At 35.6% G+C, this 13,329-nt stretch overlaps 1 protein-coding gene across 1 annotated transcript in view; it reads left to right on the top strand.

The window, feature by feature from the left end:
• The window catches only part of LOC106911543 (GTPase IMAP family member 8-like), an 83,556-nt gene that overhangs the window by 131 nt on the left and 70,096 nt on the right, over nt 1-13,329 (top strand). Inside the window, exons 2-6 of the mRNA XM_088008285.1 lie at nt 316-1,035; nt 2,804-3,523; nt 3,615-3,748; nt 3,847-4,504; nt 4,584-5,183. Of these exons, the coding sequence (XP_087864411.1) occupies nt 316-1,035; nt 2,804-3,523; nt 3,615-3,748; nt 3,847-4,504; nt 4,584-4,810 (2,459 nt within the window). The 3' untranslated portion in view covers nt 4,811-5,183. The remainder of the gene's footprint in view (nt 1-315; nt 1,036-2,803; nt 3,524-3,614; nt 3,749-3,846; nt 4,505-4,583; nt 5,184-13,329) is intronic.

The raw sequence follows: 13,329 nt of genomic DNA, 5'->3' as shown, positions 1-13,329 counted from the left end.
TAAAACCTTCTGTAAACGTTGCCCTATCTTGGATTATGCTTTTATAAACTTTAATTTGAATATGTTGAGTTCAAAGACAATTGACTTTATGTAAGAGATGGGAGTTGGACACAATGTCTCCCTCGCCATTTTAAGTTATATTTGTTTTAGGTTTATTTTAAATGTAATTGTGTGTGTATAAATGTTATTGATATTTACTTCATTAGAAAAGTGTTCCAATAGGAATATACAGTTGACTTAGAATGTATATTTTGTGCTGGTATAAACAAAGTAAATGTTTCTGAACTGCATTCTTATGAACCCTTCTCCTTACAGCACAAAGCCATCCTGCTACAGAGTTGAGGATTGTGTTGATTGGAGGAAGATATAATAGCCGTCCCAGTGGTAAAAGTTCAGCTGGAAACTTCATCCTGGGTCAAAATGTTTTTGACACGAGCAGAAGAACAGCTCAGAGTGAAGCGAGGCAGCAGGAAGTGTTCAGCAGACGAGTCACAGTGGTTGATACTCCAGGATGGAGGTGGGGTTATCCACGAGAAGACACCCCAAAACTGGATCAGCTAGAAATCCAGAACAGTGTCCATCTGTGTCCCCCAGGACCTCATGTCTTTCTGCTGGTCATTCCTGTGGATTCACATTTATCTCAGCTTATCAAATCATCACTAAAGCAGCACTTGGAACTTTTTAATGCAGATGTTTTCATTTACACCATTGTTATGTTCACTGCTGTTTCTCCATGTAGTGATAAAAAGATAGAATCTAAAATCAGAAGAAATCCAGTCTTGCAGTGGATTCTTCAACAATGTGGAAACAGAAAACATTTTCTCAACATCAGTAACAGAGAAGATAGAGATCAAGTCAAGAAGCTTTTAGAGAAAATTGAGACCCTGATTGCAAACAATGGATTCAGACACTGTTCTGTTGACAGAAGTCAAGGAGAAACTCTGAGAAAAGAAATGAGAGATTTGACTGAAAGAGCCTCAAAAAGGTTTGATCAAGTCCAGAAACAAAGAAACAAACTGAAGCTACAGATTGAAGGTAGGTTACAAGTTTATTTATTTATAATAAGCTACAGTGCTGCTTATCCTGTAGATGTTTGTGGGTAATTACATCATGTCAACCAGAGTTTGGCAGATAAACCTTTAGATTTTGTTAATACGTAGTTTAAAAAACTATTAAACTACTGAAATTACTTAACTATATCATAACTATATACAAACTACTAATTTAAGTTTGATCCCCTCAGTTGTACTGTGACTTTTAGTGATTTTGTGTGTTCTTAGCCACACTATGAAAAAAACAACAACAAAAAAAAAAACATACTAATTTACGGTAAAATATCTGGTTGCCAGAATTTGTATTTATTCTGCAAATCTCTGCCAACTACAGATACCTGTATTTTATAATGAATCAGATTTTTTTTACAGTGCACTATAAAGAGAGGAATCATTGAAAGTAAAAAGACAATAAATCACTCAGTTGAACTGTGAAAAATATTTTCCCCTCACTTCTGAGATGATTCCTCTGAGTGAATAGATAATGCTAAATCTTTTTTCGAGATTATATTTTTTGGCACAGAAACTCAAGAAATTGTTCACTTGGACCAATTACATTTTTTTATCTTCAAAGTTTTACATGAACAATAAATTAAACATTAATCTTCACCAGAATTGAGATGCTGTCATGAAATGCGGTAGTTGGTGGTGAGGATGGATGGATATGGAGGAACCAGGTTTTGGTGTGAAAAGGGATGATTTAATCAAAGCTCTCACAAGTTAACAGAAAAACCAGGCAGCACAGGTGAATTAAAAGGCAGGGAACTAAACACAGGCAGCATTGACAAACAGCAAAAGCAAAGACAAAGACAACTTAGACAAAGAAGCAGGACACAGCTGGGATCAGTCAAACGGTAGACAAGACAACAAAGGAATTAAATTGACTAGAAAACAAACAAAGAATCCTAAATCCTTACCAAGTTTTCCTTTGCCAGATCAGGATATTTGCAACCTGAAGCTCCAGAGTCACAAGATGCTCCTTGGCTCTGTGGCTCAATTAATATTATTGCTTAGTATGAATATTAAATACATATTAACAACAAATTAGAGCATTGAGTTTAATGTTTTCTTTTTGTTTAATTGTTTTTGTCTTGTACCTCCATGCAAACACACTGGGTCCGACCCTGGCAAATTTGAGCTAGAATAAAATTTACTTCAACATGATGTTATATGTTGAAGGAAGTAAATATTTCAGGATTCATATCTTCTGTCAGAAAATCACACATAACCCACAGCAAAAATCGTTAAAGTTTTGCTTTTGTAAAATGTTTGAGTATTACTTGAAGAAAAGGAATGTCAAATCAAACTTAAGACACAAAATAATTTTATTATCTCTTTTTTATTATCTCTTGGTAAAACACAACCAAAACTTTGATTCTTTCCACGGAAAGTTTACAGAAACAGAAAACCAACATAGAGCTAGAGAAAATAGATGAAATACTGTGTAAAAAAATCACTTTTGCTTTCTTTTACTAAATCTTTTTACAGTTCACTGGCACCTTAAAGTAAAGGTAGATACAGGAGTTACTTAAAATGATCTAAATAACCTAATTATATAAATGCAATAGATTCACTTCCAGAGTATTTTTCTCTTAGCTACCAATAATTTGCAGTTGTTTAAGCTTTGCAACTGTTTGATTCATCTATTTTCTTTGTAAAATTACACTGTTCTAAATAAATCTGAATTGCAAACTTTTTTAATTTGAGCGAAGTGAATAATTTGTTGTTATTTTTCTGTTTTGTTGGTTTAGGTGGAAAAGTCTCTTCAGACCATTTAAGAATAGTGATGATTGGAGAATCATGGACTGGCAAAAGCTCAACAGGAAACATCATTCTAGGAAAAAATGTGTTTAATGTTAATGAAAACTATGACAGAAGAACAACCCACAGTGAAATCAGTCATGGTCTGGTTGAAGGAAGGCGGCTGACAGTGGTCGATTCTCCTGGTTGGTTTTACATCAACACCCTTCAGGAAACCAGTGAGATGGATAAACTGGAAATAGAGAACAGTGTGAATCTGTGTCCTCCAGGACCACATGCTGTGCTGCTGGTTGTTCCTGTGATGATCAACATTGATGAATCATATCTGAGATCTGTTCAGGAACACATGAGTCTGTTTAGAGAAGAAATCTGGAAACACACACTTGTTCTGTTTACCTATGGAGACTGGTTAGGAGTGAAGACTGTAGAGGAGCGAATAGAGAGTGAGGAAGGTCTGCAGTGGATAGTGAACAAGTGTGAGAACAGGTATCATGTCCTGAACAACAAGGACCACAGTGATAAGACTCAGGTAAAGGAACTACTGGAGAAGATTGAAGAGATGTGGGCAGGAAATGAAGATCCTTACTATGAAGTGGAGCTGGACCGAGCAGCAGAGCTAGAAACCAAGAGAGAGACTGGAGACAAGATGGTCAGAAGGTTGAAGACGATCAATGAGAGAAAGTCAAGAGTCCTGAAAGAGCTGATTGGAGGTAAGAAATAAATAGGACATATTTTCTGACAAAGTCATGTAACATAAATGTTTTAGGATCATATTTACTGTAATTTTTGTTTATTTTACAGGTGAGAAACATCCAATCACTGACATCAGGATTGTTCTTGTTGGCCAGAAATGTTCAGGGAAAAGTTTAGCTGGAAACATGATCCTGTTCAAAAGTCAGTTTATCAAAACTTTCCACAGAGCTTGGTTGAAAAAGGTAAAAATATGCTGACTAAGCAAAAAGTTTTTATACAATCTAAAATCCAGGCTGTAGCAGTGAGTAAAGTACTTTTTGTTTGATTTTTATGATTTCAGACCTACCACGATCAGAGAGAAACTTCAACTTGTGTGAAACATGAAGGAAACTTTGATGGAGTAAAAGTCTCAGTTGTTGAAACTCCAGGCTGGTTCTCAGACCCAACACCACCTGACTGGATCAAAGATGAAGTTCTCCACAGTGTCTCCATGTGTTCTCCTGGACCTCATGTTTTTCTCCTGCTTGTTCCCATCCTCAGATCTTTCACAGAGAAAGATCTCAAAGCTCTGGTGGAGATCATGAAGCCATTAACAGAGAGAGTGTGGAGACACTGCATGGTGGTTTTTACCTGGGGAAACTGGATCAATGACGTCCCTGTAGAGAATTACATCATCAGAGAGGGAAAGGAGCTCCAGGAGCTTCTGGAGAAATGTGGGAACAGATACCATGTTATAAAAGACTATGTTTCTGATTATCCTGATCATGTTGAAGAACTGTTCCAAAAAATTATTGATATGGTAAAACAAAACAAAGAATGCTTCTCAGTTGAAGACAGAAAAGAAACATTTCTCAGTTTCCTTACAGAACAAGAATGGAAAAGAAGAGAACAGGAGCTGATAGAGAGAGTGATGAAAGCTTTATCAAAGGAACCAGAAAAACCAACAGAACCTCATGTGAGAACAGCAGAGAGCAAAGATGACCGTTACATTCCTGATAGTAAGTTTTATATAATAATAAATTAATGTTGACTTTACAGTTTTTGTTAACTTTAATAACACTTCAATGTCTGTTTCAGTGAGTGGAGATGTTGCCTCAGAATATGGGAGCATTTCAGAGAAACAGAGACGACGAGGACATGACCAAGTTGCTGAGTGGCTGAATAACAAAGTGAGAGAGTCAGAGATCAGCTCTGGGATCGGCAGCATTTGTTCCTCAAACACTTATATGGAAAACTGTGATGAAAGTTCTGAAATAAAGCCAACATACAAATTCAGTAAAAGAACAAAGTATCAGCTTAAATGAGTTTCTAAAATATCACCAAAAGGTTTCAAATTATTTTCTGATATAAAAACATTTTAGGTATTTCAATAAATATTAACACTTAAATATTTTAACTAGTTTTCATCATGCTTATATAGATCTAATCCAACCTTTTTGTACATTGTTAATATTTGCAAAGGTTTATTTTGTTTTACTAAACCAGCGTTTGAGAGGAAATGTAGTAAATAGTTGATTAAACAGTAAAATTATTACTTATTCATTAATTATTACTTATGCATTAAGTTCTCATGTAACCTATTGGAAGATTTATTTAAAAAACTCATCATCATGTTTTCTGCAAAGCTTAATTAAAGTTTAAGAAGTTTATTAGACAGAAATATTAGATCATTAAAGGGTTAAATGAATGTATTTTTAAAGACAAAGCAGCGTTGGAGAGGAAATGTAGTAAATTGATTAAACAGTAAAATTATTACTTATTCATTAATTATTACCTACACATTAAGTTTTCCTGTAACCTACTGGAAGATTTATTTGAAGAACTCATCATGTGTTCTGCAAAGCTTAATAAAGTTTAAGAAGTTTATTAGACAGAAATATTAGATCATTAAAGGTTTAAATGAATATTTTTTTAAAGACAAAGCAGTAAATATAAACTGGTTCTGAGATTAGCTTTAGAGCTACGATCAATCTGCTTGTATTCAGAGTGAATTTTTCTAACTAAAGAATTTAGTTTGGATATTTAAGCTTTAATGTCATTGTTTTAAATCTTATTATCAGTGATGACATAACCATGTAAGGAACAAATGAGATCAAGAATCTCTTTTAGTTTGATAGAAACTCTTAAAACTAAAATTATCCAGAGAAGTTTTATACTTCACTCCTAAGATCTAGAGAAACTCATATTAGATTATAACTTTTGTTTTTATTTTTGCTTTTCTTCTGTTTATTGTTTTGTTTTGTTTGTATTTTCTCTAATTCATGTAAAGCACTTTGAAATGCCTTGTTGCTGAAAATGTGCCTTGTAATTAAAATTACCTTACTTTACCTTAAAACTGGAATTAAAGTTCATAAATATTTCAGTGTTTGTTCTTGGAGATCTGAGTAACATTCATTATAATTTATAAACTAAACTCCCTGAATATCAATTACTAGTATTAAAACATTCTACATGAAGACCAGATGTTAATTTGAGCCTCCCTGATGTTTAAGTTTGTCTTCAGATGTGAAACTTTTTACTTCCCATTTACATCAGCAGGTCAATTCAGACTAGATTCAAAGTCCAGCTGGCAGAGAAAGTCTCGTTATCGTTATAAATACAGAGAAATCACAGAATTAAAACTGTGATAGTATAGAGAGATTCAACATATTACATTATTCAAATGTATATGTTGTTCTTGCCTCTATCTCATAATGTCTCTTGATTTGCTTGTTGCTCAACCTGAGACTTGAGAAGGTTTCTAGACTTTTTTGTTTGATTTAATAACATACTGTTACTTTATCATCAAATGGAGAACTCAAGCTAAAAAGTTATATTTTGTATATCAGTAAATCTATCAGTATTTTCTAAATATTGATTCAGAAATCAGTATCTATGTGGTGCACCTAAAAATGGCACCACAGTATTTTGTTGTTTTTTTTTCTATTATTTACAGCTCATTTTGCATGTTCATCTGTCTTTATTTATAGTGCTTTTCGGGGAAGGGGACAGGAGCGGTAATGGCGACGCAGAACCTTTGTTTGGGGGGGGGTGTTGCTTCCAGGTTAGTTTTGGGATGGACTTCCGGTTTGTCTCAAATACAATCTGGATGTTAACGTCTCCATGGAGGGCCGTTGGATCTTAACGTCTCCATGGAGGACCGTTATGTCCCAACATCTCCATGTTAAATACGTGTTATTTGATCTGTTCTTTTTATTGTTGGCTGTTAAAGCAAATTGAGTGTCCTTTTCCCAAAATATGGGTTGTATTGTAGGCCAAATTCAGGTAATACAGTAAGAGGTTCAAAGTGGGTTAAAAGTTTACTTTTTAAAAGTGCAAAGAATAATATTCATTGTTTGATTTTAGAGTTACCACAGTTATAATCAGAGGTTTAGCCCTTTCTTTTAGTCATTTCCTTGTATTTCAACTCAGATGGTTTACTAATACAAGTCAGCGAATAAAAATACAATCTGGATGTTAACAGCAACAGTGGTCGTCATTGCTGACTCCTTGTTTATTTCCTCTTCAGATTGTGTCAACTCTGTTACAGCAGTTCTGACACCCGGGACCTGTAACATCTAGAAATCAGATACTGTCTTTGAGTCTTTTGGGAAAGACTCTTTTAGAGGTAAAGACTTGTTCGCTCCAAACATCCAAGACCCTGGGCAGCATCTGTTGCCTCTTTTTATTCTTTTATGTTTGTTGAGTTTGTTCTCTTTCAGTCTATATTAAAAATGATCTGTTTTTGTTTAGAGCTCACCGAGATCTGTGTGATTCTTCTAGAATTTGCACATAATATGTATGAAAGTAAAAACTTTGCTCTTAGATGTTTTTTCTTTGTAAAGTAAATGTGATAGTGTTTGATTCTAATACCTAAAAATGAAGAGATATGGAGCTATCAAGTAATTTAGAACCAATAGTTTTACTGATCACTTCAGCCAGTTGCTTCAATCTTTTTTCTCTCCTATTTAATTTTATAAAACATGACACAGAAACTGAGCTGCTATCAACAGCCTATGAACAGCAACAGACATATGTCTAAAACTGATTAATGCTGCAAAACGTTATATTATTAGTGAATATTTGAAATGAGTAAACTCTAAAATTAAAATATAGTAGCAAACTGATGTGTGTGAAAAATAACAGTTTGAATAGAAAGTTGATCAATAAAAAAGCTAAAATAGCATAACCTCATAACAAATGATAGATCTTATTGTCTACATAAAGAGTTTTAACTTATTTAAATTGTTCACTTCAAATGTCAAATCAGTCCTGCTTCAGCTTTTACTTGCACAGATCAAATTCTCCTAGTAAATGTTTGTGTTGCAATAAACACATTTTCCCTGCTGTGCATCACTCAGGTCCGTTTTCTAGTTCCTGGACTGAATCAAAACCCTTCAGTTTTATGACATCACTGCTCAGCACTGGGCCCACTTAGCTCACCTTATGGCTGATGCCAAGTAAAGTAAAGATTGTAGCACGAGTTCTGCTTTTATCTTCTCATTCTGCTCCCTTTCTAAGCGATGTTGACCTGCTTAATCAGTTTTTGTTATGTGTAACACAGAAGACGAGCAGCAGTCTTAATAAAAAATAAATTTAAAAAATAGCTTTTTTCACTTTTGCAACTGCTTCATTCATTTATTTCCTGTGTAATGACTCCTACTCTAAATAAAGCGTATGTGCAAAGCTTCTTTTAAATTGAAGCTGAATAATTTTTCCATTTTTTGTTTTGTTGGTTTAGGTGGAAAAGTCCTTCCAAACCACTTGAGAATAGTGATGATTGGAGGATTATTGGCTGGCAAGAGCTCAACAGGAAACACCATACTAGAAAAAAATGACTTTTATGTTTCTAAATCTAGTGGAAGAACAACCCACAGTGAAATCAGCCACGGTGTGGTTGAAGGAAGGCGGCTCACAGTGGTCGATTCTCCTGGTTGGTTCTGCTTCAACACCCTTCAGGAAACCAGTGAGATGGATAAACTGGAAATAGAGAACAGTGTGAATCTGTGTCCTCCAGGACCACATGCTGTGCTGCTGGTTATTGATCTGACGACTGCTATGAGTGCATCACATCTGAGATCAGTTCAGGAACATATGAGTCTGTTTAGAGAAGAAATGTGGAAACACACACTGGTTCTGTTTACTGTGGGTGACTGGTTAGAAGTGAAGACTGTAGAGGAGCGAATAGAGAGTGATGAAGGTCTGCAGTGGATAGTGAACAAGTGTGAGAACAGGTATCATGTCCTGAACAACAAGGACCACAGAGATAAGACTCAGGTAAAGGAACTACTGGAGAAGATTGAAGAGATGTGGGCAGGAAATGAAGATCCTTACTATGAAGTGGAGCTGGACCGAGCAGCAGAGCTAGAAACCAAGAGAGAGACTGGAGACAAGATGGCCGAAATGTTGAAGAAGATCAATCAGAGAAAGTCAAGAGTCCTGAAAGAGCTGATTGGAGGTAAGCAATAATTGATGTATTTTATGGTATAGTCATATAGTATGAATGTCTTAGGATTAAAAACATTACGATAATTTTTGTTTGTTTTGCAGGTGAGATACATCCAATCACTGACATCAGGATTGTTCTTGTTGGCCAGAAATGTTCAGGGAAAAGTATGGCTGGAAACATGATTCTTTTCAAGAATCAGTTTTGCATAACCTTTCAAAAAGCTTGGTTAAAAAAGGTAACAACATGCAGACTAACCAACATGTCATACAGTCTAATATAGACTATGTGTGTTCAGTGAGTAAAGCATGTTCAAAATTAGATTTATTAGTTTTGTTTTTTATGATTTCAGAATTACCAAGATGATAAATCTGCAACTTGTGTGAAACATGAAGGAAACTTTGATGGAGTAAAAGTCTCAGTTGTTGAAACTCCAGGCTGGTTCTCAGACCCAACACCACCTGACTGGATCAAAGATGAAGTTCTCCACAGTGTCTCCATGTGTTCTCCTGGACCTCATGTTTTTCTCCTGCTTGTTCCCATCATCAGATCTTTCACAGAGAAAGATCTCAAAGCTCTGGTGGAGATCATGAAGCCACTAACAGAGAGAGTGTGGAGACACTGCATGGTTCTGTTTACCAGGGGAGACTGGATCAATGACGTCCCTGTAGAGAATTACATCATCAGAGAGGGAAAGGAGCTTCTGGAGAAATGTGGGAACAGATACCATGTTATAAACCCTTATCATTCTTAAGACCCTGTTCCTATCAAAGACATGTTCCAAAAGATTTTTGATATTGTAAAACAAAACAGAGGATGCTTCACCAGGCACGTGTAGAGGGGGGAGCTGGGGGTGCTTGAGCACATGCCCTTTTTGCTCCTTGCCCCCAAGTGCCCTTTTGATCAAATTATCATTTATTTATTTATTTATTTCTGTTTTATTTTATTTTTTTGCTATTATATTTCCTAAGCCCTCTTCTGACACATATAAACATGTACTAAAATTATTTGCTTTTTTGTTTTTGTTTTTTTTTGTACAACATAATAAGCCGGTCACCTTGTTACCTTTGACCTTTTGCCCGTGACGCATGACGCAGTTGCCTCTCGTGAGATAAGGCGGCTAACTGGAGCTCAGCATAGCGAACAATCAGATTACAGAACAGTTTTTGGTGAATTATATTTAAAAAAAAAAACGTTTTTGGTGAATAAAGTGGAGCAGACTTGCTACTTGTCAGATAACGGAAAACGTTGAACGTATCGTTTCTGCTTCAGCACGGAGTAGCGGTTTAAGCAGAGGTAATGAAATACAACAGACACTGACAGGCCTCTGCGTCCGCCTTTCTCTGAAGAATGACTACCTGAGTGAAGTTGGCCCCCCCACCTTCTTCAAATCAGACAAAATTGGTGTCAAACGTTTGTGCTACGTTTGTGCTGGTTTGTGCAGCAAAAATTTTCATTTGTGCCGCTATCATTTTAAAGATATAAAGAGATGTTTCTAGAGGTCATCCAAGGTCAACCAGCCCCCCCACCTTCTTCAAATCAGGCAAAATGGGTGTCAATCAACTCGGCTACGTTTGTGCTGGTTTGTGCAGCAAAAATTTTCGTTTGTGCTGCTTTGGCTTTGAAGATATTAATGAAAGTGTAAAGGTCAAAAGGTCAACCAGCCCCCCCACTTTCTTCAAATCGGACAAAATTGGTGTCAAACGTTTGTGCTACGTTTGTGCTGGTTTGTGCAGCAAAAATTTTCGTTTGTGCCGCTATCATTTTAAAGATATAAAGAGATGTTTCTAGAGGTCATCCAAGGTCAACCAGCCCCCCCACCTTCTTCAAATCAGGCAAAATGGGTGTCAATCAACTCGGCTACGTTTGTGCTGGTTTGTGCAGCAAAAATTTTCGTTTGTGCTGCTTTGGCTTTGAAGATATTAATGAAAGTGTAAAGGTCAAAAGGTCAACCAGCCCCCCCCACTTTCTTCAAATCAGACAAAATGGGTGTCAATCAACCTGATTATTTTTGTGCTGTTTTGCTATGGCTTTGAAGATAAAAATTTAAATTTAAACTTTTTGATGTCAATGGTTTGCTTTGAAAACATTATTGAAACCTTAAATCAGGGAAGCTTCACTTATCTCATTATAACAAACTCATGATCACAATTGTTTACAAGTGACTTTTATTTATCTTGATTATCTGGCTTTACAATTCATAGCACATAATATTCAACAACATTCTACAATAAAAGATTAATTTGTTTAAAGAACACTACATTAAACCTTTATGTTTTATGTCACCAAGCACTGAAAGTTGCCCTTCTGATACAGTAAATGGTATTTTTGGTGTAATCCATGTTGAAAGACCTTTATCAACTAACATAACACCCTGTCATCTTAGTATTATGTTCAGAGAAAAAGAAGTGTTGATGATTGCTCTTGATCATAACATTAAGCTCAAAATGGCTGAGTAGATGCCAAGCACATTTGGTTTTATTCTTATTTTTTGTATTTCAAATGTACAGTTTGTCTAATAGCACCCTCTAGTGATCAGAAGCTACGATACAGGTCACCGAGATTGTTTTGAGAGGTGTTGTACCCATACACATAATATAAGAGTAGGGTAGGGTTAGACCCTATTAATCATTATTTATTTGCGTCATTATTAATCATTTTTATTTGTGTTTGTATAGTCATATGAATATGTATTGCTATTACTAAATAATTTATTAAATAAATTATGAACGGCTGTGTGGTTTGTAAAATGCTCATAATGCATCAACATCAGAATATTCTATTCCTATTCTATTGTTTTCCCCAATAAGCATATTTAAATAGGCTGAACTATGTATCAATGGAAATAAAAAAATATTTAAAAAATACAATTGTTTATAAATGTAGCTTTGATAGATGTTTGAATAAGGTTTCCAGCAACAAAAAAGTGTGTTATGATCGATTAAATACATTATGTTATGTGCCTGCCAGACACATAACGCTGAGTGGAGTGGAGTACCGCTCCAAGATGGCTGCCCTAAATCTTGTCAGCGGCAATAGGCGAGAGCGGTCCATGAGGGTCTATTCTTATATTATGTCTATGGTTGTACCTACCTGTTCATTCTAAATAAGACCTAGTATGAAATGAATTTCTTCCAGGTTCAAATTTAATTATTCATGTTCATAGGTTATATATATTTAAATGAAATTCACAGTTTTCACCATGAACAGGTGTTCATTGACCTTGGATGACCTCTAGAAACTTTTCTTTTAATATCTTCAAAGCCAAAGCAGCACAAACGAAAATTTTTGCTGCACAAACCAGCACAAACGTAGCCGAGTTGATTGACACCCATTTTGCCTGATTTGAAGAAGGTGGGGGGGCTGGTTGACCTTGGATGACCTCTAGAAACATCTCTTTATATCTTTAAAATGATAGCGGCACAAACGAAAATTTTTGCTGCACAAACCAGCACAAACGTAGCACAAACGTTTGACACCAATTTTGTCCGATTTGAAGAAAGTGGGGGGGCTGGTTGACCTTTTGACCTTTACACTTTCATTAATATCTTCAAAGCCAAAGCAGCACAAACGAAAATTTTTGCTGCACAAACCAGCACAAACGTAGCCGAGTTGATTGACACCCATTTTGCCTGATTTGAAGAAGATGGGGGGGCTGGTTGACCTTGGATGACCTCTAGAAACATCTCTTTATATCTTTAAAATGATAGCGGCACAAACGAAAATTTTTGCTGCACAAACCAGCACAAACGTAGCACAAACGTTTGACACCAATTTTGTCTGATTTGAAGAAGGTGGGGGGGCCAACTTCACTCAGGTAGAATGACTGAGTGGGAGGAGACAGCCAGGTGAGGAAAAACTGTTCTTATCTATCGATTCTGTATTTTTATCATACAGACATTAGGCTGTTGTTGTTGTGCTATTAGCTAGCTGCTAGCTAACGACTTTGCTAGCAAAGCTAGATAACAAAAAAGCTTCCCTGTGTACGAGGCACATCGCCCGTCCAAAACGTATCATCTCCATAATGGATATACGTCAGATCTTCTAATTTCCTTTGCTGCATAATGTACATCGCATTTATTCTAGCTTTAGGTAAACATAGCACTTAAATAAAAGTCCAACAAGGATATTCATTTAGAATTAAAAATAACTCACCCTGAATTACCATGATAGATATAATGTGTGTCATTAATGAAGGGGAAAAAAACTCAACCCAGACTTTTTAGGGTCTGGTTCGCAGGGTATGAAGTTAAATTTGTTTCCCAATTATTCAATGGAAAAAAGGAAAAAAAAAAAAAAACTACCCTCAGTTAAGTAAAATAAAATTGTAATCAAAACTTTTGGAATTGTAATGATTCCTTTAAAAAAAGTTGTTTAAAATACTTTTTTAAAATTAAA

The sequence above is a fragment of the Poecilia mexicana genome, unplaced genomic scaffold (assembly GCF_051168715.1).
Source record: "Poecilia mexicana isolate PSO_F unplaced genomic scaffold, ASM5116871v1 scaffold_8, whole genome shotgun sequence".
NCBI classification, from domain to species: Eukaryota; Metazoa; Chordata; class Actinopteri; order Cyprinodontiformes; family Poeciliidae; genus Poecilia; species Poecilia mexicana.
The sequence above is the reverse complement of the archived record's forward strand: the minus strand, read 5'-3'. Positions and strand labels throughout refer to the sequence as shown.